General features: G+C 41.7%; 1 protein-coding gene across 5 annotated transcripts; it reads right to left on the bottom strand.

Moving 5' to 3' along the window:
- Positions 1-1,806: 1,806 nt before the first annotated feature.
- Positions 1,807-27,247, bottom strand: mgat1b (alpha-1,3-mannosyl-glycoprotein 2-beta-N-acetylglucosaminyltransferase b). 5 transcript variants are annotated; one of them, XM_039821053.1, is made up of 3 exons: positions 26,830-27,247; positions 15,039-16,315; positions 1,807-5,255 (listed from the first exon to the last, which is right to left on the bottom strand). In XM_039821053.1, the coding sequence occupies exons 2-3, from the start codon at positions 15,906-15,908 to the stop codon at positions 4,554-4,556; spliced, it is 1,572 nt and encodes a 523-aa protein (XP_039676987.1). In that variant the 5' UTR covers positions 15,909-16,315; positions 26,830-27,247; the 3' UTR covers positions 1,807-4,553. The 5 variants fall into 5 exon arrangements, with proteins under 5 accessions (XP_039676987.1, XP_039676989.1, XP_039676990.1 ...); XM_039821055.1 differs by lacking the exon at positions 26,830-27,247 and adding an exon at positions 26,074-26,723; XM_039821056.1 differs by lacking the exon at positions 26,830-27,247 and adding an exon at positions 25,514-25,580.
- Positions 27,248-27,307: the final 60 nt, after the last annotated feature.

A 27,307-nucleotide genomic window follows, 5' to 3' on the forward strand; every position in this document is an offset into this window, starting at 1 on the left:
GGTTTGCTTCAGTAAATGACTAACTTCAAACTAGCAAGCTACACGCTGAAAATGTCAAATTTTGAAGAAAACTTTGGATGGTGCAACAAGGCAGGCCTGCTTGGTTCTTTCAGGGAATGATTGTAAAGATTTACAAAGAACATGTTTACGGCATTTCCTCTCTAACTGGGACGTTTTGGGACCGATTGGTGGGAGTACATACACCGAGATACACTGGTAAGAGCCAATGAGGTTTAAGCATGTATCCGCTAATGTAAATAGCTCACGTTACTGTATTGTATCAACAGTTAACTTCATTTAATATTGTATGTGGCCTTTTCTTTTGCAGTTCCTTCCTGAGACTATTCTGCAGAGCCACTGTCGCTGCATCCGGAGCTTAGCGCCGCCCAAGAAGACGATTTTGATTGGTTTAAAGAAATGCAAAAACCCAGAGTGATTTTTTTCTCCTATCACAGAATGCATCTGTGGAAGGGACCTTACTCTGGAGCACTGCGAAGGAAGCTCTGGTTTATTGGCATTTCTTTAAACCAATCACAATGGTCTTCAGACGCAGCGACGGTGGCTCTGCTAAATAGTCTCAGGAAGGAACTTGTTTTGGTGGAACATGTGTACGTTCAAAAGTTGTGTTAGTCATGTAACAGATGACTAGTCTAGCTAGCTGTCTGGACTTACCCTGCAGAGATCTGAGGAGCAGTTCACCATAGTCCTCAGAAATCCACCGGAGGTTAGAATGCCAACACAAAGAAAGAGGAAGGGGACGGACATCTGGCAGGACCGGAAAAAAATCCCAGAAATGAACGGTTGTCGATATATTAACTACATCAGGGTAAACCACTACAGCAAATATGGAGTCGGTGGTAGAAGTCGTGCCACTGGATCAGGACGAGATTGTTCTCTGAACAACAGGTTGTCAGTCAAGCAAAGAGTCCTTCAGCATGTGGTCACATATCAAAATAGTTGATTTTATTTATACTGTATTAAAGTTATAAACACATCAGGCAGTGGTTTTACACATCACCATAAAAGACATGAATCAGTCAGTCAATCTTGTGGATCATCTCCCAAAGCTAATTACAGTACAATGATTAATCATTTCTCGAGCCACTCCACAGCCTTCATGTTGCAGAAACTAAGAAAAGAAAAAAACTGGCAGACAAACAATCAGTGGTTTTTCAACAAACCTAAGCTGACCAAACCATGGCTTGATGTCATTTAAATACACGTGGCCCTGTGTCAGGGCTTCAGAGTGATCATCAGGGAAATGATAGAATCAATGACTAGACAACTCCTTCGGAGCTTGGCAAACATTGTTAAAACTTCAAGTTCAAGACAGTTAAATAATTTCAAAAAAGCCTTACCATTATTATTTCATCCTTCATATTAACAACTTCCTTCTACAAATTTAGACACCAAGTTAACTCAGCTGGAGAAAGGGATGTAGTTCCCGTCTGAACCCATCACATTGATGGAGTTTAAACTGGGCTACACACAAACATTCAATGCATTACTTTACCAAAAAAAGCTAAAACAAATAGGACTTCTGAGAGCAGCTTGAGCAGGAGATGGAGCACAAAAGGCCTCGGTATGCTTCTACCAGTGCTGTCAGTTTTAGGGCGTGGCATCCTTCAGGAGTGGCCAATCAGAACACGTAGCAACACTAGGCCTTTAAATCTTTAGTGCATAACCTTTTGACATTCAAGCCATTGCCAAATGAGTTGCTACAAAGCTAATTAAGACTATCAGCTCCACAAAACTCTCTCTGTAAATTTCTCAGTATGACTATGTTCAGAAGATTGTGTCGTCCGGCGACTTTCCCGCGCAGAAAACCGAGTGAAGATAATGACCTCTTCTGAAGAGTCCATGTTTTTTTAATCCTCTGTGTCCTCCTTGGCTACTAGTAACTGTGTGGAGGAGTGGTGGGGGTGGTGCACAATCACGCAAGGCTTGTATCACGTGGATGCGCAGACAGTGTTGTTGTCAATACTTAGAATTCCTCATGGGGGGGCCGTAACTACCCACCATAGCTTTAACTGTGCTCTGACCGACTACACTGGAAGCATACAGAGGGTGAAGTGGACACTGGAGACACTAAAAATAAATATTTGAAGCATCGGATACCAGCATGAAATTATTTTTTACATTACGTTTTCTGAAATGTTATGTTGAAATATGCAAATAAGACATCTAGTTAAATATGTGCTAATTTGCATACATTTCCAGAACAGAAATTAAACATAAAGCCAGGTTCAAAATGTTCGTTTCATTTTGTTAACCTATTAGAGTCAAAGGTTTTTACAGAGGGGATTTTGGATATCTTTTTATTACACAAATCACATACTGTCAACAGCCATAAAAAAAAATCTAATTTTTAGGAATAAAATGTTACATAAATCAAGCTATAATTGATATGTGAACAAACCCCTCTGTTAAAACCTTCAGAATACAGACAGGAATACATGTGGAAAACATGTATGGAAGAGCTACTGAAGTGGAGAGTTCTGGATCAGAGTAAAACGGCTTTTAAAAGATATGGATTACCAAATTCCCAAATTCTGAAGACCGTACAGGTGGATACGGTGAAATATTTTATATCCGCATGAAAACTGCCCCAGTTGATTACTTACATTAAAACAGTCATTTTTTTTTATTACAAGTATTCCGAAATGTTATGTATAAATATGCAAATGAGGCATTGTCTAATGCTAACTTTTGGTGAATTTAGGAGAAATCTACAGACCCAAATAGACAAAGTGTGATCAAATAAACACATGAATGCATATATTGGAGGTTTTCCCCCACTAGTCTGACAGAAGACATTTTAGCAAAATAGCCCAAAAACTGAAAAGTGAAGTTTAGCCCATAGTGTCTGACCCCCAAACACTGCGAAATCATGTCTCTGCTTTGATTTAGTGTCATGCACGGTCATCACACCACTTTCAAGGCTAAGTTCATGAACTGATCTAAGGACAGCAGTGCTTAGCGTTAAGGAAAAACTCCATTGTCAGGGGTGTCAGGGGGTTTTAGTGGTTTTACTTTCTGGCTATTATATAGTCCCCAACACAAACGTAGTCCGCTGTGGAAGTCCAGCAGTTCTCCTGTGAGTTCTGATCTAGTGAAGCTGTAGCTGGGATTCAGGACCGTTTGATCACACGTCATGATTCTGCTGTTATCTCCCGGAACATGGACAAGTCAATGAACTTAGTCAATGAGTTTTCACCTGCTTGTATAACAGTTCTGTTTATTTGTGCCTCGCTTTGTTCAGCCTTGTTTCTAACTTTATGTCTAGGTCTAGGTCTAAAACATGGGCAGGCGGGTGTAAAGCAACAAAACACATGATTTACTTTAGCCAAGAAAGGTCTCCTCTACTACAGTCCAAACAGAGCATGGACGAGGCTGGAGACAGGGGGTGGAGGCCTAGACAAGCTACCTCTCTGTCCTCTTCTAAAAACTGAATTCATAAAATAAGAATACATGAATAAAAGCATAAAACAAACGATTTGTACTCATTGTCTTTTATCTAGGTTTCCATTTCATGGCTGCATTGAACATATTCTATTTTGTGTTTATTTTCCGTTAATGTCTGTAAAGCACTTTGTAAACTTGTTTTTGGAAACATACTATGTAAATTAAAATGATTATTTTGCAGCCACCTGGCATCGTTTGTCCCCACCTTATAGGTGTCTTATGATCTGGTATTTTCAACATTCCCAGAACAGATCTGATGAGTCGCCCAGAGCTCCGGGAGATAGCACAGCAGGACAGTGACACAGAGTTAGCTGGCCCTGGATCAGTTCACTGTCTTTTGGGAAGTTGATGTCTCTTCCATCTTTAACGTTAACCACCATGGCTAGGACTCGGTTTACCACCAAAAACATCGTATAAACCAAGCATTTTCCTGCTTCTGATTAGCGTATAGACTTAAACAGTAACATGAGCTGACGAGTTGGATCAATTTCCCAAACTTTGCAACATGTAAAAAAATGACCAAAGATATTATACAGAACGCTGTTTTTCTCCCAAGTTCTAGAGATGACCACTCTGCTTGTGTCTGGCCTCCAGTGTATTATCTCAGACACTGGAACAATCCCTTTCTGTTCACAGTTCAAATGATTTTATGCTACCATACTCCATTTACCGCTGTTGCAAACTTCTGAATGAAATGTTAAGTCTATATTTGGCCACTTATTCAAAAGGAATAAAAAATACACCAAACAAAATGGGCCCAGAAAGCAAGGCACATTGCCAATAGCTGTTTTGAAACTGTGTTTAAGGGTGGAACTTTCTTTTCCTAACAATTTGACACGCTCTGTAAATTCTGTGTGACCTTTGAACTTGATGATCCTGAATGAACACCCTCTTTTAAAAGCTTCCCTAACAAAGCGACCTGGCTCAACACTCCATGCTCCATGGATGTGCAGCTCTATCTGTGCTGCTTTCATTCCTTCATGAACCACTGAGTCTGCTGATATTCTTTGGTCTGAGAGGGTGTCCCTCTTAGTAAGGCTGTGTCCCCTCTCCAACACCATTCCCATAGTACAGTGTGGACCAGTGTCTCAGCTCCAGCTGATGTCATACTGCGTCCAGCCCTCTGGTGGAGCCAGGACCACCCTCCGACCCCGGAACAGGAAACCCACTATGCCCCTGTAACCTGTACGAGGAACTCCAGATTTCAAGTCGTCCATCACCCCCAGATTTCGAGCCAAGACTTTAAAACTGTCCCGGCTTGAGTACTGCACCCGGTACGGTCCAGGGCCTTTTAAGCTGCCCCCTTGTTGCAGGTCCTCAATCTTCACCAGTGGGGCGCTGTACATCTCTTTTATAAACTTTTCATCATAATTCTCTTTTAGCAAATAAGACAAATCATGTTTGGTAAAAGGCACAAATTCAGTGTTTAGCTTAATGTAGCGAAGGTACTGGTCAAAGAATTGACCTAAACTGACGCCTTTGCGGCCAAAGGTGATAGTCCGGGAGATCTCGGGCCGGATGCAGGAGCGCTCCTTACGCTGCTCCGGTTGACGCATCCAGTCGTCCCAGAATGCCGAGGGCCATTTGGGCTCCAGTTCATCCCATAACTCCTTCAGCAGCATCCAGCCTAGACCGGGGAAGAAGTCCGTTCTGTAGAGGACCTGGGCTTTGGAGGGATCCACCAAGGCCTCTCTGCCGTTATCGTTCCAGGCTGAAGCACACCACAGGGTGGGGTCAGCGCGCAGGATGGGGTACAGGGCTCGGAAATACTCAAAGAAGTCTGGGGCCACCTGAGGGGATAGAGATGCACAGAGATACAGTCCCAACTGATCAAAAGAATCATTCAAAATATAATAATAATTAAATATATATATATATATATATATAAAAATGTGTATTTTTTTTTAATATAGCCCTACAAGGTAACACAACACCAAGTTCTGTTCTTACATTTTTTATTTAATATAATAGTTACTTTTTCAAATATGTACCAGTTACCCAGGGGCTCATTGCATGGGTAGAATCTGGTCTCAAATGCAAGTCTCCTTCAAAAACAATTCAAGGGTTTGTGACAAAGTAAACCGAATATTCTCTCGTCTAGCTCAGCCACAATCTGTCAGCACATTACGTTTAAAGACATGCCAATAAACCAGAGCACGTTTTTCTCCATTGCAGGAACGCTGTGTGCACTAGTCAGACCCTCCTCCGCAGCGCTGTGGAGGAGGGTCTGGCAATGCGAGACTAGCATGTTTCTAGCTATTAACTTGGTGAATACAATGTTATTATTAGGCTACTGATAGAAATGATGGATAAAACTTCAGAAACAAAACCCAAGTTGTGTTGAACTGCTAACCTGAATCCTGTTATTCTTACTAGCATCAGCACTCTTGTTTATCTATGGGTTCCAGGATCATCTATTCTGATAAAAATACGAGTCGAGTCAGTTTTATTGTTATAGCCCCAAATCACTAATTTGCTTCCTTTGAAAAAAAAATTCAGATCCTTTACTTAAGTAAAAGTGCCAATAGACCGAATCCCTGATGTGACATCATGCTAACACAATAATCACTTCCTGGTAGACAAATGGCTGCTGATTTAAACTGCGGAGATAAGTGAAATAGGCAAACCTGTTTATTTGTGTTTTTCAACTGTTTAAAAATAGCTTTGCTAGTGTCTTTAATAAACAAAATCTAGCGTTAGGAACAGCAACATGTCACCGCCGGTCGGACTGACTGCTGGTTTGGGTGGTGCGATTTCTTTACTGTGTGGCCCAACAGGTAAATTAGCTCTCCAAGCTAAAGTTAGTCAAAGTGTTGACATATGAAAGCATCAAACATGCATTTTCGATGAAGGAGATGAGAGTATATCCAGTGGTTACTCGTCTCGGTTTGCTCAGTACCCTTAAACTGTATGAGTTTTCTACCCAAAGTTATTGTAAACAAACATGATTGAGTCTATAAAATAATGTAAAAACACTTCATAGCTCTCACTTCAGGCTCTCCCATTTTCAACATCTGTTAAGATTTGAAAATCTTTTAGTGTGGGCCAGCCATAGTGTGTAGGATTTAGTGGCATCTAGCGGCGAGGTTGTAGATTGCAATCAACTGAACTGTCTTCGGTGTGCCAAGGGTGGAGGAGAACTACGGTGGCTGATGCAAAACCGCTCCGAAGAGCCAGTGTTTGGTTTGTCCGTTCTGGGCTAGTGTAGAAACATGGCGGTGCAACATGGCGGACTCCATGGAAGAGAAACCATGTCTGAAGACTTAAACGGCACATTCTAAGGTAACCAAAACATGATTCTTATTTTCAGGTGAATATATACTGATGAAAACATAGTTATTAATATTATATTACTGCCCCAGGAAGAGTAGCTGTGCTTAAGAGCACAGCTAATGGGGATCCTATGAGAAACTAAACTACTGCCAATAGATCGCCCTAAATCCTACACACTACACCTTTAAGTTGAAGTACAGCAGAGTTATCAGCTAAATGTACTAAAAGTATAAGTAAAATGATTCACTCTGCAGAAAGATGTTCCTGTGACTAATATTTTATTATATGTATAACATTATTAGATTAACACTGATTTATTGTTAACACCAACTGTGGAGCTGCTCAAGGTGGAGCTACTTTAGTTTACTCCAGTGGTTTCCAACCTAGGGGCCGGGCCCCTCCAAAAGGTCCGAAGATAAACCTGACTGGTCGTGACATGATTAATGGAGCATGAGAGAAGGTAAAACTAAGTTTTGCTACATACATTTGTATGCATTTTTTGTTTTGTGAAATATAATTGTACTTTCTCAGGGCTTCAAACGGTTATTAAAATGAAACCATGTGAAACCGTAGTTCCCCTTTAAAAGGGGAAATGCCTCTTTAGTGGAGCTGCTAAGAATTCAGAAATGTGACAAATGGCATCAACTAAAAACTAGTTGTGAGGAGTCACACTGCTGCTTTTACCACTCTACTCTCACGCTTGGAAAGGGAGGGCTGAAGTAAAGTATTCTTGTAATATCCTTGACCCCAAATAAAGTGGAACCATTTGGATTTGTCATTAAGATGTCTTAAAAGTTATGAGACCAGTTTGAAGTCAGTGAATGTGGTACCTAGGTGATTTAATGATTTTTTAACAGATAAAGTTAGCTTTAGGCTAACATTTATTGTTGCTAAAACTAGTTTACGGCAGCATACTAAAGTAATCACTAACTGTAGTTAGCTGCCGTTAGCTAGTGAATTGAGTTAGCTGTACAGCTGTTAAATTAGCTGACTCAGCCCAGGGCTGCTAAGAGCCAGACACGGAAAGAAAACCCTCTTGATAGTCTATACTCAGTCGAAAAACTTGTCTCTGCTGTGTTTGGTCCCATCCATCTAGCAGTGGTCACCGACACCAAAAACTCCATTAATGGCTAATGCCGACGAACGCCGTGGTACTAGTAACCAATAACATAGCTCAAGCACAGCGTTCATCGTTTGACTGGTCGTGACCGTTTTCCCAAGATGGCGCTCGCCTGTATATGTGAACGGTACTGTCTTTATAAACTATCTTTTTAATAAACTGTCTGTACACTTACAAAGCTCTCAATGCTTGGGTTTACATGTAGGGACCCTCATTATGCTACCGTGGAAGTGTGGTGCTATTTTGAGCCTTGTTAGTGGTGTAGAAATAGCGATTTCTTTTTACTTTACCCTTGTCCCGACGACTAGCGTTATAAGCTAATTAGCGGTTTGCAATAAAACTGGTCACATTCAATTAGCATGAAAACATATCCCAGAGAACGGTTGACTCGGTACACGTGTTATTATCCCCTAGGTTTATTTTGACGGATTTGTCCTTTAAGTTGGGTTTCCACCAGGCAACTTCAGAGCGATTCAATCGGATTCAATTCATTCGCCATGCTAGCGCTTTAGCTGAGTCGCTGTCGCCAGACCGGGACTAAAAACAGCCCCAGAGACTGACGGAGGAGGCTAGTTTACGACAGGGAATGCACTAACATTACAGAGATGGTTTTCTTTCCGGGTTTAGCTCTTTGCAGCCTAGGGCTGAGTATAACTTACTCAGCCCTAACTTAGCTAACTGCTAATTGGACAGCTGTAACGTTACAGCTAACCGAGCTAACGGCAGTCCAAAACTCAATAAATCACCTCAGTACTGCATTCACTTTCATCAAACTGGTCTTATAACTTTTAAGACAAGTTGTCATAACAGAGAGATTGTGGTCTTCGTTAATGTCAAGTCGTCATGACAAAGACATCTCGGACAATGCTAACTTTGCATAAAAAGTGTCATAATTTACCGAACAATCAAAATGACTCCTTCATGTTCATGACAGGTGTCATGTCATAATAATGACGGTGTCATAGTCTTATGCATACCTCTTCAAATAAAGTGTTACCATACTTTTCTATGGGGCATCCCAGGGGAATAGGGCTTTTAGACATTGACCATGTTATTGCAACATTCCTGGTTCAAATCCATCCAGGGAACATTGTTGCAACGTCATATCCATCTCTCTCTCCACTATTTCCTGTCATCTCTCTACTGTCAGCTATCAAAAAGGCAAACACTAATGAAACACACTAAAAAAAATTACATTTTGTGCATTTGAACAAATCGGCTGCACATAAGTCTGTAGGATGGGTCCACTGGTGGGCCCACCAGGGCTGAAGAGGTTAAATAAACTTTAACTCTGTCAATTTAAAGAGAGATTAGCAAACAGAGAGAGTATGTGCCCGAGTTGTCTAAGTAAACCAAGATTTTCCCTGCTCATTGGCAAAATAATTGCTGATTTACAGTGCAGTTTCTCCGTCGAACTGTGGGTTGAGGTCAAAGTTACTTTGAATTTCCTGTAACTTTTTTCCTGCTGCTGAGGCACTTTTTACCAGCCAAATGTTCACCCAATGTTTTTTATCCACTTCTAGAAGCTGGAAGGAGTTTTACCAATCCAATGTAATCTCTTTAATGAACCTTTTGTACACCAGCACATATAATTTCATATAAATGTGTTAATACAACCTGCTTCCACATATTATATTCTGACAGCACCTATTTACTTTGTTTTGTCATTTTTTGCGGAAAAAAAAAAAAAAAAAAAGGGGGAAGAAAGCAGCAGCCTCATCAGACAGGAGCTCCGCCCCCTCTCTTCACCCTGCCATTTTCCACCATGTGCCTGTGTAATCTGTATGTTGTGTTCCAAGTTATTGTGATTACGGTTAGCCACCTTGAGTAAAAATGGTTGTTTTGAGTTTGTTGAGTTATTATCCTTCCGACATTTTTGTTTTACTTTGGAATACACTTTTCTTTGTCTTATGTTGTTAGTAGCATCCTGGTAGGAGTGAGGAGTCCTGTTTTTTGTTTGTTCCCTTTTTCTCCTGTTTTGTGGTTAGAAACTTAGGTTAGAGCTTTGTCTTTTCTTTACTTTTTGTTTTGGTTTAGGCAAGTTTAGTTTGCCTTTAGAATTGTTTTGTTTTTTGTGTTGGGGCCTCATCTCCAAAATAAATGACAACTGCTACTTTGAACTTTTTTGTCCTGGCCATGTTTGGAAGTGGGAAGAGTGTGGGGGGGGGGCATCTGTTATGTTGCGTCCACATAAACCCTAGGCATCCGATCGTAACACAGAATAACAGATATTCTTTGCTCTCTTTCTCTCCAAATATCAGTTATTGTTTCTGCTGTGATCACACCAAATAATATATGCTGTGCAAAGGCTCTGTCTGGAAACCAGCCTGGACTTTGTGACAACACACTAAAAGGGGTACTAGCAGGGGGCAAATGTATCACAAAGTCTTAATAAGCTGCTGTGGTACATTTTGAACAGACCTTCTTCAGTGATGAACACGTGAGCCAAATGTGGGACCAGCTCCAGCCAGTCATTAACCCACATTTGAATGGAAGCCTCATGTAATTACACTTTTACTATAGAAAGGCTATTTAACCTCTTCAATCCTGCCGGACCTACCAGTGGCATAATTACATAGCATAATTACAAACTCATGCTGGCTCTCCAGGCACTGTTTAACCCTCAGACTTTTACTTTGTTTTAATTATGCTGAAGATCCCAAAGTTACCAAATATACCTGGATTCTGTGCACAAATGAATGCATGTGCAATTAGCACTCTTTCCATCTGATGGAATGGTGCAGTCATAAAAGCAAGGGGTCTTGTTTTAATCTTTCACTCAATGTAAAACATCAAACTGCTGCAATGACCAATGGAATGGAACAAACCAAATTCAATATTATACTGTCAGTGTGTGGATACAGATGTTTCTACTAACTTTTAAAGGCTTTTCAGACCAAACATGAACAATTTGTGCAAATAAATAAATCACAAGTCAATTTAAAAATTCAAACCCATCTAACTAAGAGAGCACAGACCGACAGACTCAACCCATGTCAACCACAGCATTCGAAAGGGTGAATAAATTATCCGCAGACAACTTAGCTTACCGGCTGGCAGCATGAAGCTAAACACACAGGGTAACGTTAGCTTACCGGCTGGCAACATGCAGCTAAAGACACAGGGTAATGTTAGCTTCAAGGCTGGCAGCATGCAGCTAAAGACACAGGGTAATGTTAGCTTACCGGCTGGAAGCATGCAGCTAAAGACATCAGGTAACGTTAGCTTACCAGCTGGCCGCATGCAGCTAAAGACACAGGGTAATGTTAGCTTACCGACTGGTAGCATGCAGATAATAGGACTTCATGGTGCGCAAACTTTATATTTTGTTTATAAATTGGTTTGATTGAATTTCTCCTCATTCAGTTACAGTGCCTTGCGAAAGTATTCGGCCCCCTTGAACGTTTCGACCTTTTGCCACATTTCAGGCCTCAAACATAAAGATATAAAACTGTAATTTTTTGTGAAGAATCAACAACAAGTGGGTCCCAATTATGAAGTGGAACGAAATTCATTGGCTATTTAAAACTTTTTTAACAAATAAAAAACTGAAAAAGTGGGCGTGCAAAATTATTCAGCCCCTTTACTTTCAGTGCAGCAAACTCTCTCCAGAAGTTCAGTGAGGATCTCTGAATGATCCAATGTTGACCTAAATGACTAATGATGATAAATAGAATCCAGCTGTGTGTAATCAAGTCTCCGTATAAATGCACCTGCTCTGTAATAGTCTCAGAGGTCCGTGTAAAGCGCAGAGAGCATCATGAAGAACAAGGAACACACCAGGCAGGTCCGAGATACTGTTGTGGAGAAGTTTAAAGCCGGATTTGGATACAAAAAGATTTCCCAAGCTTTAAACATCCCAAGGAGCACTGTGCAAGCGATAATATTGAAATGGAAGGAGTATCAGACCACTACAAATCTACGAAGACCCGGCCGTCCCTCTAAACTTTCAGCTCATACAATGAGAAGACTGATCAGAGATGCAGCCAAGAGGCCCATGATCACTCTGGATGAACTGCAGAGATCTACAGCTGAGCTGGGAGACTCTGTCCATAGGACAACAATCTGTCGTATACTGCACAAATCTGGCCTTTATGGAAGAGTGGCAAGAAGAAAGCCATTTCTTAAAGATATCCATAAAAAGTATCGTTTAAAGTTTGCCAAAAGCCACCTGGGAGACACACCAAACATGTGGAAGAAGGTGCTGTGGTCAGATGAAACCAAAATCGAACTTTTTGGCAACAATGCAAAACGTTATGTTTGGCGTAAAAGCAACACAGCTCATCACCCTGAACACACCATCCCCACTGTCAAACATGGTGGTGGCAGCATCATGGTTTGGGCCTGCTTTTCTTCAGCAGGGACAGAGAAGATGGTTAAAATTGATGGGAAGATGGATGGAGCCAAATACAGGACCATTCTGGAAGAAAACCTGATGGAGTCTGCAAAAGACCTGAGACTGGGACGGAGATTTGTCTTCCAACAAGACAATGATCCAAATCATAAAGCAAAATCTACAATGGAATGGTTCACAAATAAACATATCCAGGTGTTAGAATGGCCAAGTCAAAGTCCAGACCTGAATCCAATCGAGAATCTGTGGAAAGAACTGAAAACTTCTGTTCACAAACGCTCTCCATCCAACCTCACTGAGCTCGAGCTGTTTTGCAAGGAGGAATGGGCAAAAATGTCAGTCTCTCGATGTGCAAAACTGATAGAGACATACCCCAAGCGACTTACAGCTGTAATCGCAGCAAAAGGTGGCGTTACAAAGTATTAAGTTAAGGGGGCTGAATAATTTTGCACGCCCAATATTTCAGTTTTTTATTTGTTTAAAAGGTTTGAAATATCCAATAAATTTCGTTCCACTTCATAATTGGGACCCACTTGTTGTTGATTCTTCACAAAAAATTACAGTTTTATATCTTTATGTTTGAGGCCTGAAATGTGGCAAAAGGTCGAAAAGTTCAAGGGGGCCGAATACTTTCGCAAGGCACTGTATTGTGATGATTGTTCAATATTTTTTTATAATGAGATTTATTTGTTTACCTGGCGCAAAAGACAACATCGGCCAAATGTAAAATTCTACACATCAGTATGGGATAAGAAATTTGCAATCCCTGCATCCCTAGTGTGTGTCAGTTAGTAGAGTTAGAGAGAGTTTAAAAATAAACTCAGCTGTCAACTCGAGTTGAGTTGAAACAGCTCTGAAACAGGTTGAGTGCTTCTGAACACACCCCCAGGAACAGTGGGCTCTGAAGTAAATTTGACATAGTGGTCAAACCGTGTAATTGACAACTTCCTGGTCCGACAGGGGCCCACAAAGCATTTTTCTAACTGCACACAAGCATGGGGAAAGGAGCAGCTGGAAAACGGAGCATCACAACCTCTTCAAAATGACTCGTTTCACTATCAGAATTTAATCCATTTTGTCCGATAACATTTGAAAAGTCTTAAAGAGCTGCATGATTACATTATTTTTATCCAATTCAAGTTAGAGAAGGGCTAAACTGGAAGATAGCCGGCTCGGTGCGCATGCTCTATGGGTGCTGGGGCCCGCTGGAGGCTTCACCAAGCTTGGGGTGAATGCCTCGAGTCAGTAAATAGAGTCAAACGTCCCATCTCTACTGGCTACACCAGTGTGAGAGCAGTGACATCCGCTCTACAAAGCAGAGACCAGCGGTGTAGGTGTGTGGGGAAAAGAAAACTGAAGGGAAAAGCAGGGTGAGCAGACGAAAGTAGTTTGTAAGTAAACACTAAAATGTGGTGGAGAATTAAGCAGAATTGACAGTTACGCTGTCATTCCGTGGGAAAGAGGTCTGAGAGGACACTGGAGCCTCAGAAAAAAAATATTGTTATAATTTAGGGCAGTGGTTTCAAATGCTTTATCAGCTCTTCTAGATATTAATATCACCATGAGGGAGACACTCAACGTACCATCTAACAATCTCTTTAAGCTAAGATGAATGGGAGGTGTGGATGTGAGTGTCAGCTTGCAACAATATCTTCAACATTGTCCCCAGCTCTCTGCCCAAGACTCCAACATTAAAGGCCTGATGCCTGGGATGTGATAAGGTGAGTGATACTCTCCTGTAGCCAGAAGTGCCCATTCATTATAGTCCTTGCCCAATTTACTTCTGAAATCAATACCCTCCTTATTTTGGGAAATGATACAAGCTGTGCACCAACAAAAATGTATCTAAATGTAGGTTTAGCAAGCTAATATTTATTTATTTATTTATTTATGATGTGGAAACTACAGCAGTCTTACCACCAGGGTCCAAAAGTAGTACCCCCCCACTAGCCAAATGCAAGTAAAATCTATGTTAGCGAATAAAATACATAATGTCAGCCGCCATTGGTTTGCTGAAATAGACCTACTTCACTACAAACTCTCATCACTACATGAAACATGCTATTTGAAATTAAAGAAATATGGCTGGATTTTTATCAAAAGACAAAAGTGCCACTGTGACACTAAAAAAAATAAAGAAAACTAATTAAGTGCAAATATAACCAAAAGCCACACTGTACACTGATATTCTATTTTCATGTTCCTCTTCAAGAAAAACCCATTCTGGAATTTACTGTGTTGCTGAAATGTCGGTGAGAAGGGATATTATAGTGCAGCTCAGGTTATGTTACTTTGATCATATGCTGAAAACCTGCTCCTATGACTGCATATCTTACAACATAAACCCGCCAAAGCTTTAGTTCTGAATCTGCTTGGAGAGGCTGTTAATATTGGCCCACCTGGCGGCATCTAACATCGATATTAACATTTATGACTAATCAGGGTTTTACTTTGGTCAGCGAGGGAGAGATCACTAAGCTTGTCACTAAAGTGAGAATAGCTGGTCCACCTTAAAGCCAGCCCACCTTAAGTTAGTGAGCTGGTGCTGAAGTTGTCACTAGCTCTGTAGCTAACCCCTTCACTTGATCCAGCAGCTAACAGCGAAACGAAAGTTGGCTTGGGTCTGAGGAGTAGCAGCATTTATTCAACGACCGATAAACTGTACAAAGACTGCACTGCTACATTCACAGCTATAGCCGATGCCTGGATCAACCACTGGACACACTATACAGACCTCTCCTGTGTCTTTACCCTCAAACGACCCAATAAAAGCAAAATGCCACAAAGACAATGCCTACTGTAATGCATGGTTAGGAGAGCACTCACCTCCAGGTCATCTTCCACTATGACCACAGTAGACTGGGAGAACTTGTAGAACACTTGGTTGAGTGCCCAGTGGTAATGTCGGGCAATTTTGTAGTAGCCCTGGAACTTCCTGTGCTCTGGCCGAACTCTGATGTCCGACAGGTCCGGTTGTCTTATATGCCTCACTTGATCACCATAAGAGCTGATCACACGAGCCGTCTCGGCATGGCCGCAGTCTTGGCTGACAATGATCGGATATTGTTCTGGAGAAGGGCGGTATTGTATCAGTCTGTCGAGGCTCCGTTTTACTGTCACTCTGTCGCAAGCAATAACTAGGATGGGTATGACAACATCTGGGCCGGCAACCGAAGTCGCCAGTTCATTGTTCACACCAATCTCTTCCTTTTTTTTTATGTTCTGGAGCTGCTCTAACTTGGAGTCTGGAGCTACTGTATGAACAGGCTTCTGTGTAGGCTTTATTTGAGTTTGGTCCTGATCATCCACACTCTCTTTTGGAGGAAGCGAAGGCTTCTGTGGCTGGTGGACAACCACTTGTTTGACATCTTTTTTATCCTCCGTTTCTCTTTTCCCGACTTCTTTCTGCCGAGCCCACACTGCCCTGTGACTTTCAATCTGCTTCAGTAGCTTTTTCTGGGTCTCAAGCTGAACTTCGACCTCCTCTGCCAGTCGGATCACCTCCCCAGCCAGGTTGACCTGGCCTCCTTTCCCTCTGCCCACGCCCCACTCCTCCTGTCCTCCTGGTTCCGCTCCACCACCTTCTCCGAGGCGGCCAATGGGAGGACGACCCCAAAGATAAAGTAGAAGCAAAGCATTCCAGGCGACAAACAGGAAAGCACCGCATAGTATAAGAGAACCTTTCTTGCGAACCATGGCCCAATGACACTAGAAAAGGGATGGGGTCGTGGAAAAGGCTGCAGGTAGGGAACAAGCGTTGGAACCAGAGGGAGAATCCTACAGACTGAGGTGGCAATCTCAGATGGGCAGGAAGTCAATATCCGATCACATTGTAATTTCTTCAAATTTGACTCATCCTATCTTTTAGTCAGGAGGGTGTCAGGAGGAGGATTGTCCAATTTAAAATGAATTCACATAATCCTACTGTGGAATGCATGCATTCCATGAAATCCCATACAGAAAGGACCTAAGACAGGTCACACAAAGTCAAGCAAGGGGAAGTTGCAAAAGTGCAGATGGTAGTAAAAAAAAAAAAAAAGGGAGGGGGGTCACTTTGGGTTGAGGGAATGTGACTCCTTGGATATTACCCTTCAGCAAACATCCTGAAAACAGAGCAGGAGAACAAATTGTCAGCAGAATGAATGCAGCTCATTTGAACTTTAAATAAGCAAAAACAGAAGCCCCATTCAGACATGCTGTAAAAAGATTCTGTAAAATTGAAGGAAAAAAACAAAAAACAGTCACACTGTCCGCAAAAGCACCCACAAGATCATTACGTTCTTATGTATGACATGTGTGACATAAACTGGGACTGCTTGTCAGTCAACGGTTAATGATCAGCGAACAAGGGTCGGCTGGTTATTGGTCAGAAATCTAAATTAGCACCCCTAGACTGAAGCAGGGGTTCCCAACCTCTTTTTATGTGCCAGGGACCAGTATATTTCTAAAGGAAATTCCACATTTTAAAACATAGGCTGTTACTGTTTTTCATAGTGGTTTTATTTGCATATTATGAACTAGGTGGCAACAAAGGCTCATTGTATGACTATACCAATCTATTTTTACTTTCAGACCAGTTCACAAAATGTTTCCCTTTTCTCCCATACAATTAGGTCCATTTCAAAAGCAACTCACACAGCACTCACTCACTAGCACTTGGCAGCAATGGCAAATTGTATGAAAATACCAGGCCATTTCACCGGTCACATCTCTCCAGAACCACTAAAGACAATCACTTCAACAGCAATTCAGTGTTTTCACATAACAGACAATTTCAACAGACGGTTTCAGATATACAATAGCATCTCACAGTGATTTCAGCCAATCATTTCGAAAAGTCTAAAATTAGAGAGTGAGGTTCAACCACAACAAAAAAATACCAGACCAACAAGAACAAAACTATTTTAATGTGAGCAAGAACTGTTTTTGATTTGACTGTATTTTTAGCTGTGCACAAGACACGGTGTTCTTACTGGGCTTTAATAAAAAATTCAAAAAAAAAACATCCAAAACAATGCACACAAATTCCAGAATATGATAAAACGAATAAAAAAAAATAAATAAAAAAAATGGACCCGTCACAAATGAATGTCCGTTACACTACTACTGTATATTCAACATCACTGACAATTGATTAATAGAAAATGTATTTCAAAATGGAAAATACAGTTTATAACGTTTTGTATACCTAACACGGATTAGGTTTACAAAGTGAAAAAGCCCAAAGTCCACCCCAAAGCAACTTACCATCTCCAACAGAAAACACTGTTCACAAACAGTGCTCCAAACAGAGACAAACGTGGTCACTTTGAAACACAAGTTAAAATGCTCGCCTAGGTGCTAGCGTGGCACGCCCTCATACTCCGCTTCTGACTGGCTAGTAGTCCTTACCTAGCTACTGCACATGTGCGACTTCCAAAGATGGAGTAGAAGTGAGATGTCTCACTCTGTAGCTGAAACAGAGAGCTCAACACACAGGGTGAAAAGAGGAGCTGCAGCAACGTGCAGTACAACAAATATGGTGTTTTTGAAAATTAAACCATGTAAGCCTATTCTGGTACAACCTCTAAATACAATTCTGAACCTGAAAATGAGCAGAATATAAGCACTTTAATATTTAAGTTACTCTCAGCACATTGCACTAGTTTGCCACTTGCTCACTGTGATCGGACTGATCTTAATGAGAACAACAAGCAGTGATGTCTTCCAACATCTCAACACTTACTGTCCCAGAGTGGAACACTCAGTCCAATCTGTTGACACACCCAATTCATATTTGTCATCCGCTCAACAATTGCAATGCGTATTCACACCTTAAGTCAAACTATTAGAAAAGCTTGTAATGCGTGTCTCATTAACAACCACTGTACAAAAGATCAATTCTACAAGTCAAACAATCAAACTACATAATGTTCAACATATCAGCAGTGAGTGGCCTTGGCTGGACCAGTTGATATCAATGTAAAAAAAAATACTATTAGGATGTAATGCTCTATATAAATCCTAGTCTTGCATTGCCAGACAGTGCTGTGGAATGTGGTCTGGATACACCACAAATGCATTCTGGGATAGGAGATAAAAACTCTTAGGTTTGCTTGCATTTCTTTAAACCAACCACAATCGTCTTGGGTGGCGCTAAGCTCCGGACACAGCGACGGTGGCTCTGCTAAATAAACGCCCCATACAATATTAAATTAACGGTTGACACAATACAGTAATGTGAGCTATTTAAATTAGCTGGATACATGGTTAAACCTCATTGGCTCTTACCAGTGTATCTCCGTCCACAGCAATCAGTCCCAAAACGTCCCAGTTAGAGAGGAAATGCCCTAACCATTTTCTTTGTAAATCTTTACAATCATTCCCCAAAATAGCCAAGCAGACCGGTCTTGTTGCACCATCCACATTTTCTTCTAAACTTGACATTTTCAGCGTGTAGCTCGCTAGCTCAAAGTTGGTTGTTGTTTCCCAAAGAGAACGGAGTTTGAAAACAGAAACAAGCAGAGAGAGGGAGGGGAGGGACATTCGGTGCAGATGTTCTGTTGATCCAGACTATATAAATCCCAACATAATGATTAAACACTGAAAGCTACCTACAGAATCTACGCCCCATATCCCCTCCATATCTAACTCCAACTGCTTACCTTCTGTTTTTTTTCTTCCAATACTGTAGAGTAACAGAATAACGCCTTTATATTAAGCCGAAAGACGTTTGCAGCACAAGGTTTCCATTTCAGCTCAGCGTGAGTCTACTGCGTTTTGCTGTCATTTATGGTCGCACTACTTTGTCTCCTCTCCTTTGATCTACTGCACAGACGGATCAGAAAGCTTTATTGTCAATAAAGATTTTTTTTTTTTTTTTTAAATGCTTCACAGAGGGCAGGATTTACACACACAGAAAACTGTGTTTCCTAGGATGGCCAAGGCATGACCAGCCCCACTCTGCCTCTGATTGGCTGGTACTTGTTGCCTTTGTTCATTGCATTAGTTAGGTTTAGGCTGAAAGGGTGAAATACTTATTTTCGTAACAATCAAGTATCAAAAACTGAGGAGGACACGCTGTTGGATGCTGTCCTCCTTTCCTACTCTTTCTTCAATGCCTAACAGATCTCTCGCTTTCTCTCCCAGTGACCCTGTCTTTCTGCCTAAGCAGCACTGATTGAAGCCTGAAAATATTGTAAACAAATTAATAACATAACTAATTACGCTGGTCAGACTGTTCAGCTCTGTTTCAGACTGATACCTCCAGTTCAGGCTGATCCTGATCACATGCCTTTTTCAGTCGCGGAAAATACTTTTCAATACACTAATCTGGATTGAAGCAGCAAACATTCAGTGTAAGAGTAAAAAAATGACATAACATTATTTATAATAAGTTTATTTGATTCACAGCTTCTACCAAGTGTTTTGACCTCGACAACCCAACTGCATTTTACCGCAAACTTGCGACTAGTTAACTTTCTAAAGCAGGTGCAATCGCTTGTTTCCCAAGGGTCGGGTCTCCAACATTAACACACTGACAACATTGTATTCAGAACATTAAATATTTTTATAAGACTTTTTAATGTGCAATTGTGTAAAGGTGTTCACAAGATACCAACCTTTCGTGAACTAGTGAATTTCGCCAGCCGTCTTCTCTCCTTTATGGAGACAGACGCAGTGTGCACGGGGGGGTGGTAGGGGCTGTGTGTGTATCACAGACTGTTAATATTAATGGACAGAGCATGTGTGACATCACCCATTGGTTTGTGGAGATCTGCTAGGAGTCGTTGAGTTTGCCATTTCGGGCGCAGCCATCCTGGTTGTGGATGTGCCAATTTTAGACGAGAGAGAGGAGTGAGGGAGGAACCACATTACGTTACACACTTTCACTGGCAATCACATCATAGCCACGCCCTAAAACACCCCCTGCTTTATCACCAATTTTAAAATCAACAAGACCATAATTCAAAACATGAACATCATTCTGTGTTGCAGAAGACTAAAAACTAGCGATTGAGACCATAAACTCATTATGAAAATGTTTACTGAGGTAATAAATCAAGTGAGAAGTGGGTCACTTTCTCATAAACCGACCTCCTTTTGCAACCACATGTGTCGCCCCCTGCTGGAATTCAGACAGAATGCAGGTTTAAAGCACTTCCGCATTTGCAGCACTTCGCCGAACTGGATGCATTGTCCATTAATATTTACAGTCAAAAATTAGTCTATGCGTGGGAAACTATGGAGCCCGTAAGGGGACATGAGCAACAACAACAACAAAAAAAATCTAAACTTTCATGTGCACACATGAAAGTTTCACGTGAGCACATGAAAGTTTCACGTGAGTACGCAAAACTAGTGTGGGCACATGAAAGCCGTAGCCTGGGCCATACTGGAGACAGCTAGAGAATGACCACTGTACAGTTAATTAGCTGCACTAGATTTTAATCTAGGTCTTCATTATGAGGACATTGCTGCTTTGCTTGCAAGTCGTCACCATTATATTGTTTTGATACGACATTTAAAAACGGATTTTAAAGTCTTGTAATCTGTTCCGGCGCAAGGGATACAGCGATTTGGATCGGGCAATTACTGTCATTTATGAACAGTTACAAACATCTGGCCAACTCACGGACATAGGTGGATGTACACAAAATGCAAGGAGAATGGATTAACCAAAGGAAAGAGAATGTTCGATAAATTATACGAGAACTGAACGGGATCATTCTACAACGCTTAACGTGAAATAGCTTAACGTGGTTTAATGTACCTAAACAACGATCAATGATCCCCAAATTTCTCTTATGTTGCTCCTCATAACCACTGAAAACTGTCCAAAAAATCTAACCCAAAGTTCTATTATTATGGACTTTATCTGACATTAAGCGTTTCTGCTTCATTGAGGCTATTGTCGGATAAAGCTTAACGTGGTTTAATGTACCTAACCAACGATCAGTGATCACCAAATTTCTGGTTAGATTTTTGAGAGTTTTCAGTGGTTATGAGGAGCAATATGAGAGAGAAATTTGGTGATCATTGATCGTTGTTTAGGTAGCATTAAACCACGTTAAGCTTTTTCACGTTATCATTTTAGAATGTCCCTGTTGAAGTCAGAATGAAGAGACGGCTCCGTCGCCGAAACTACTTTAAGGCCTAATTATCTTTGGCACTTAGACTCTTATGACAAATTGAAGCCTTTTTAGCATCTATATAAACTCATGTTTAGCTGCCATCCTTTCAAGTTCTTTGCTGTAGTGCTGCTGACTGTGGCACTGGCACTGTTCATAACAGCGCAAAATGGGTTTCAAAACGGTGCACATGAAAACAAATCTAAGGTTTAGTTTCACGTGCTCACACGAAACTTTCATGTGCTCACACGAAACATGAAAGTTTCGTGCGAGCACACGAAACTAAACTTAAGGTTTTGCGTGCGCACATTAAGGTTTCACGTGAGCACATGAAAGTTGTGTGAGCACATGAAACTAAACTTTAGATTTTTTTTTGCTCAAACACTGTGAAGAAAAAAAAATCTTTGTTTTGTACAGATCCTTGAGAAAAAAAGAAGAAAAAAGAATTTCACATTTTAATCATTTACATTTTATTTTTATTTTAAAAAAGGTCCCATGACATGGTGCTCTTTGGATGCTTTTATATAGACCTTAGTGGTCCCCTAATACTGTATCTGAAGTCTCTTTCCCAAAATTCAGCTTTGGTGCAGAACTACAGCCACTAGAGCCAGTCCTACAATGAGCTTTCCTTAGGACGTGCCATTTCTGTGTCTGAAGCTATTGAGGAGGAGAGTGGGAGTGGCAAGGTGGAGGGTGGGGGTGTGGCCTTGACCAACTGCCACTTTTCTCGTTTGAAAGCCATGATGTCTCTCTCTCCCTCATAACAAGCAGATTCCAAAACGGCTCATCTGAGATTTCATTTTCTCAAAAGGCAGAGCAGGATACCCAGGGCTCGGTTTACACCTATCACCATTTATAGCCACTGGGGGACCATAGACAGGCTGGGGGAACTCATATTAATGTTAAAAAACCTCATGAAGTGAAATTTTCATGCCATGGGACCTTTAAATATTTTTCTAGGAAAATAAGAATAATCATACAAAAATAAAATTCCCCTCCAATATCATGGATCATAATGCAGTCATTATAAATCGGTCAAAATAATCGCAATTAGATATTTTCCTCACATCGTGCAGCCCTATTTAGTGTTTAATATTTTAGAAGGCGGCGAACAATGAGCAGCTGACAGACAGCGAGTGAAGGAGAAAGAAAGAAAGAAAGAAAGAAAGAGAGAGAGATTGATGATGTCACAGACAACCAGCCATGTGTGCTCACAATAACTTATGGATCTGAAATGTATCATCCCTTAAATCATACTGAAGTCGTTAAATTGTGTGCAAGGTTGAAACTTTAGGCTACAAAATGCTCCGTTTTTGGGTTACTTCCTGTATTTGGGTTGAATCACATTCTCACCTAAAGTTAACCGAACTATAAAGCACTTGGAAGCGACCAGAGTTCAGTTGTTTGGAGTTCAAATGAGCTTTCACCCCACCCCAAACCAAGCGGACTATCCGACCAGACGCTCAAGGGTTCGGTTAAAACGGACCAAACTGCTCAGGTGTGACAGAAACCTAAATCCGCCCCCAAAAGAACTAGGACTGCACTATACACATACAAAAATTCAAAGCGTAATCATTGCACTAGGGAAGAGACAAACATCTCAGAAATGTATATCTAAAATCTGAGTTGCCTGAAAGAGTAGATGCCAAAACCTTGGTTTGCAATTTGGCTGAACTGACCCTTTAAATTGGCTCCCTATTTACTGCCTGACTAGTATATATCCAGGACATTGCACTTCCGGGATTGCTCCGTTGCAGTCAGAAATTCTGCCGGATTCCACTCTTTTCGGCCGGATGTCCGTCCCCTTCCTCTTTCTTTGTGCTGGCGTTCTAACCTCCGGTGGATTTATGAGGACTATGGTTAACTGCTCCTCAGATCTCTGCAGGATAAATCCAGACAGCTAGCTAGACTATCTGTCCAATCTGAGTTTTCTGTTGCACGACTAAAACAGCTTTTGAACCGAGGCTATTTTGCAGCGGCACCATGGCGTTTCCCAGTGCTTAGAAATGCCAATAAACCAGAGCATGCTTTCTACCGTCCCGGAATGCTGTATGGACTAGCCAGACCTTCTTCCTCCGCAGCGCGGTGGAGGAAGGTCTGGCAAAGCAAGACTGGTGCCTGACCATACCTGAGGTTTTGCTGTCCGAAGGTCCAACTTCCCCCTAACAAACAGGCTCTAGTACAAATGGTAAAATGCTTCCACAGAGCTCTCCAGTCAAAGAAAAATACAACAACGCGAGTGTCACCAGTATACGTGACAGTAAGGGTTTTCTTTGAGCGAGTGAGTGAAGGATGAAGGTCACACCGACTCCTCCACAGGAGCTCCTCTGCATTAGAAAAGCCTAAACCAATTACTGCTGATAAATATAGGCCTGCAATAATCTTGTTAGGATGGATGTTTGACTATAAGGAGCAAACGCTCTGATTAGTAACAGATCTTTGGCTGTGCCTCCCTGTTCAACAAGCTACTGACATGTCAGATCTGTTTATCTCCATATTACTATGATCTTATGGGTGGGGCAAAATTTCCAGGGAAAACCCACAGGAAAAAAGTGACCGGTCAGCTGTTAGTCAGTTTTAGGATTTTTGTTGAGCTCTACTTTGTTTAGGGATGCACCGAATATGTTGTGATGACGCAAACAGAAACCGCGACCTGCACGTGTGTCAGTACCCGATCCACCTGCAAAGTGTCTCCTAAGCAAAGAGGTTGAGACGGACCACGGAGTGAAAACAATGAAAGTACGCTCTTAGAGTCTGTCAGCACACGTTTCAGTGAGATCTATTCGGATCCTCTGCACTTCATCACAACTGTACTTGATCCGCGTTATAAAGACCATTACTTGGATGCGGAAATAAAGCAGGGCGCACAAGAAATGATCCAGGACGCGATGGATGCGGAGAACCCGCGTGGAGACGGAGCGTGTACGGAGCAGCGGCCAGCGCAGGAGGAGATCAGAGCGCAGAAAAAAAAGACTCATCTCTCTGCACCAGATGAGGGGCATGCTTGTCTGATATGTTCAGGGAAATCCTGCAAGAAAGTGCCTCAAATAATAATAACAACAACAACAATAATAGGTAAGCTATTCTGTTCTTAGGCTACTGTATACTGTATGTGACTATCAGATTGTAGCCATATTTCTGCTAGATATTTTTTTAATTAAACTTTAATATTAATTTATACAATTGCAATGCCATGTTTTAGTAAAGTTAGTACACAATAATAGCCATAAATGCAATGGTACTAATAATGGGCATAATTTCTTTCGGTTTTGGTTTTCAGTCTTGGTTTCCTCTTTTTTCGGTTTTCGGTTTCAGCCAAGAATTTTCATTTCGGTGCATCACTAACTTTGTTGTTTTTTTATTTATTTTATTTATTTAAAGCTATAGTGCGTTGTTTCTGTCATCCCCATGAAGAATTCTAAGTAATGACAACAAAACTGTTGGCATGTCCACATGACACAAGCCTTCCATGATCTTGCACCACCCCCACCCCTTCTCCACACAGTTGCTAGTAGCCAAGGAGGACCCGGAGGATTAAAAAAACATGATGGACTCTTCAGAAGAGGTAATTATCTTCACTCGATTTTCTGCGCAGGAAAGTCACCTGACGCCACAATCTTCTGAACATAGCCATTCTGAGAAATACAGAGAGAGTTGTGTGGAGCTGATAGTCTTAATTAGCTTTGTAGCAACTCATTTGGCAATGGCTTGAATGTAACGGACTTTCAATGTCAAAAAGTTACACACTAAAGCTTTAATTACTTCCCCCAAGGAGGTAATGATTTTGCCCATTTAAAAATAAAAAGGAACACTCTTTACATTACGTTTATAGTAATTTATATCAGCTACAAATCCACCTTTTCATTACATGTAAGCAGCAGCAGAGTAGTCTGGCTTGCCGGATGCATGGTGCTGGGATAAAATCCTGACAACCAGCACCCCAGCTGGTAGTAGTACAAAGAAAAGCACTTTCACTCAGTAGACTTTTCATGAGAAACCTATTTTTACACCAAGCTAAATAATTATTTGAATTGTTTGTTTCGGTTTAGGCAACAGAACCCGGTTCATACAGCATTATTGACTACTGACACATGGGTGCCAAGAGTTGGGTTGATTTCCAGTTTCACCCATATGGTCTGGTGTACCAGGCTAAACCGATTTGATACACAAGATACATTTTCTCGAGCTGACCTGCTGTGACCATGCACACACTAATCTCCTGTGGGTTTTCCCAGGAAATTTGTGACAGATTGCCACTGTGGTGCCGCACAGCTCTGCTGATCCTCCGTAGGTGCTGAACGAGGGCCACCCGCTTGCCACTGTCCTGAAACCTGTATAACGCCTGCCACATGCTTGCCAATGAGTTGCCAGTGCCACGCAGAGGATCTCAGCCTTGCTGGAAAATGACCACATATTTTACTACTGTGCTTTGAAAGAGCTGATAGACTTAAATGGTCATCTTGATAAAGAAAGTAGCAACATGAAGACTTTGAACCCCCACTGCCAATCTAAGGTACAGTTGTAATCTGGAAAACAAAAAGCAGTACATGCAGTAACGTTAGGTAACAGGGGTTCAATTAAAGTAGAAACGTAAAAATATAAGGGAAAAGAAAAGCGTCAGACACAGTCAGGGTACTCTAAAGAAGTGTCAGGGACATATGAAAACCAAACGTCTGTAAATATTATGAGCCAAACAAGAAGTAAACCCCAGAAATAAGGAATATAAAGTGTCAAAATAACCGTAACGTTACCTGGACTCGGAGCAGCCTATACAGATATGTCATGCCTCCCTTTCGACTGTAGTAAGTTAAGCTTTGCTGACTGAACAGAGAGGGAGGATGGGCAGAGGGAGGGAACTGTTGCTCTTCTCACAAATGTTACCAGCTGAAACTCTATTCTTCCTTAACCGCCTCCTCGTTCCGTCAGACAACGTGGAACTGACTGGTAGGATGATGCAGAGGAGCCTGCAGTAGGCACCTACCGAGGCATCAGGCAGCGTAACGTTACTATCCGGCTAATGCTTCACATGACTACACTGTAGAAAGGCAATGAGGACTGGCCGGCGAGGCCTATTACATTGCTAACACTACATACTATTAACTTTCAGCTGATGCAAGTGTGCACATTGCAAACAGCAGGTCACGAGCGGTGCAGCTGTCTTGTCTGTTGAGATGAAACCGAGCTGTTACGCTATAGCTAGCTACATTCTTCTTTGAAGCTAGCTGACACCAAACTATCGGCTATACGTTAGCTAAATTAAAACGGAGAGCACAGTGGACGTTAAATGGAGCAGGGGCATAGCCGGTGTTTATCCTCTCTACATTGATTTCTGAGCATCAGGGCACGAAGAGTGTCTTTTATAGCAAGATAAACCGTTATGCCGACATGCGGTTAGCGAACTAGCTGGCTAACGCCGAGCAGCAGCGGTGACGTTTTTTTTCTCATTCATGAGCAGTCCTGGCCGGAGCCATTGGCATACGTTAGCAGCTGCGTCCAGTCTCACTCACCTCTCGCATGCCGTTCTCAACGAGTCGGTAGGGCTCGCACCGTGAAAGGAAATAAAGCTCACATCAAGCTGCAGCATTGGCCGGCTAGTTAACGTTTGCTATTCGAGCCACCCTTGTATTTCCCTCGGTGTTACATTCACAGCACATCTCTGTGTGAGCTACACAGCGGCTCCAGTGTTGCCTGCACCTCCACCTCTGGTTCCCATTATTCCCCGACTCTGCTCTTGTATGCAACACCAGTCGCTGCTAATGTTAGCAGGCTACAGTGTCTGCTGTGCTACCAACGTTAGTTACACAGCCACCGGCTTGTGTGTCCACAGTGACATTTTGCAGCGAGAAGTCATGTCCTCTGCCCGGGTTCAGTTTCTCTATACTCCAGCTGGGTCTCCCATAGGCTGTCTCTTCTCATGTATGATGACGGCATTTTTCATTTGACTACACAAAACTACATTTCCGGATTATTGACCTGTTTCGGATC

Source organism: Perca fluviatilis, chromosome 13 (genome assembly GCF_010015445.1).
Source record: "Perca fluviatilis chromosome 13, GENO_Pfluv_1.0, whole genome shotgun sequence".
Taxonomy (NCBI): domain Eukaryota; kingdom Metazoa; phylum Chordata; class Actinopteri; order Perciformes; family Percidae; genus Perca; species Perca fluviatilis.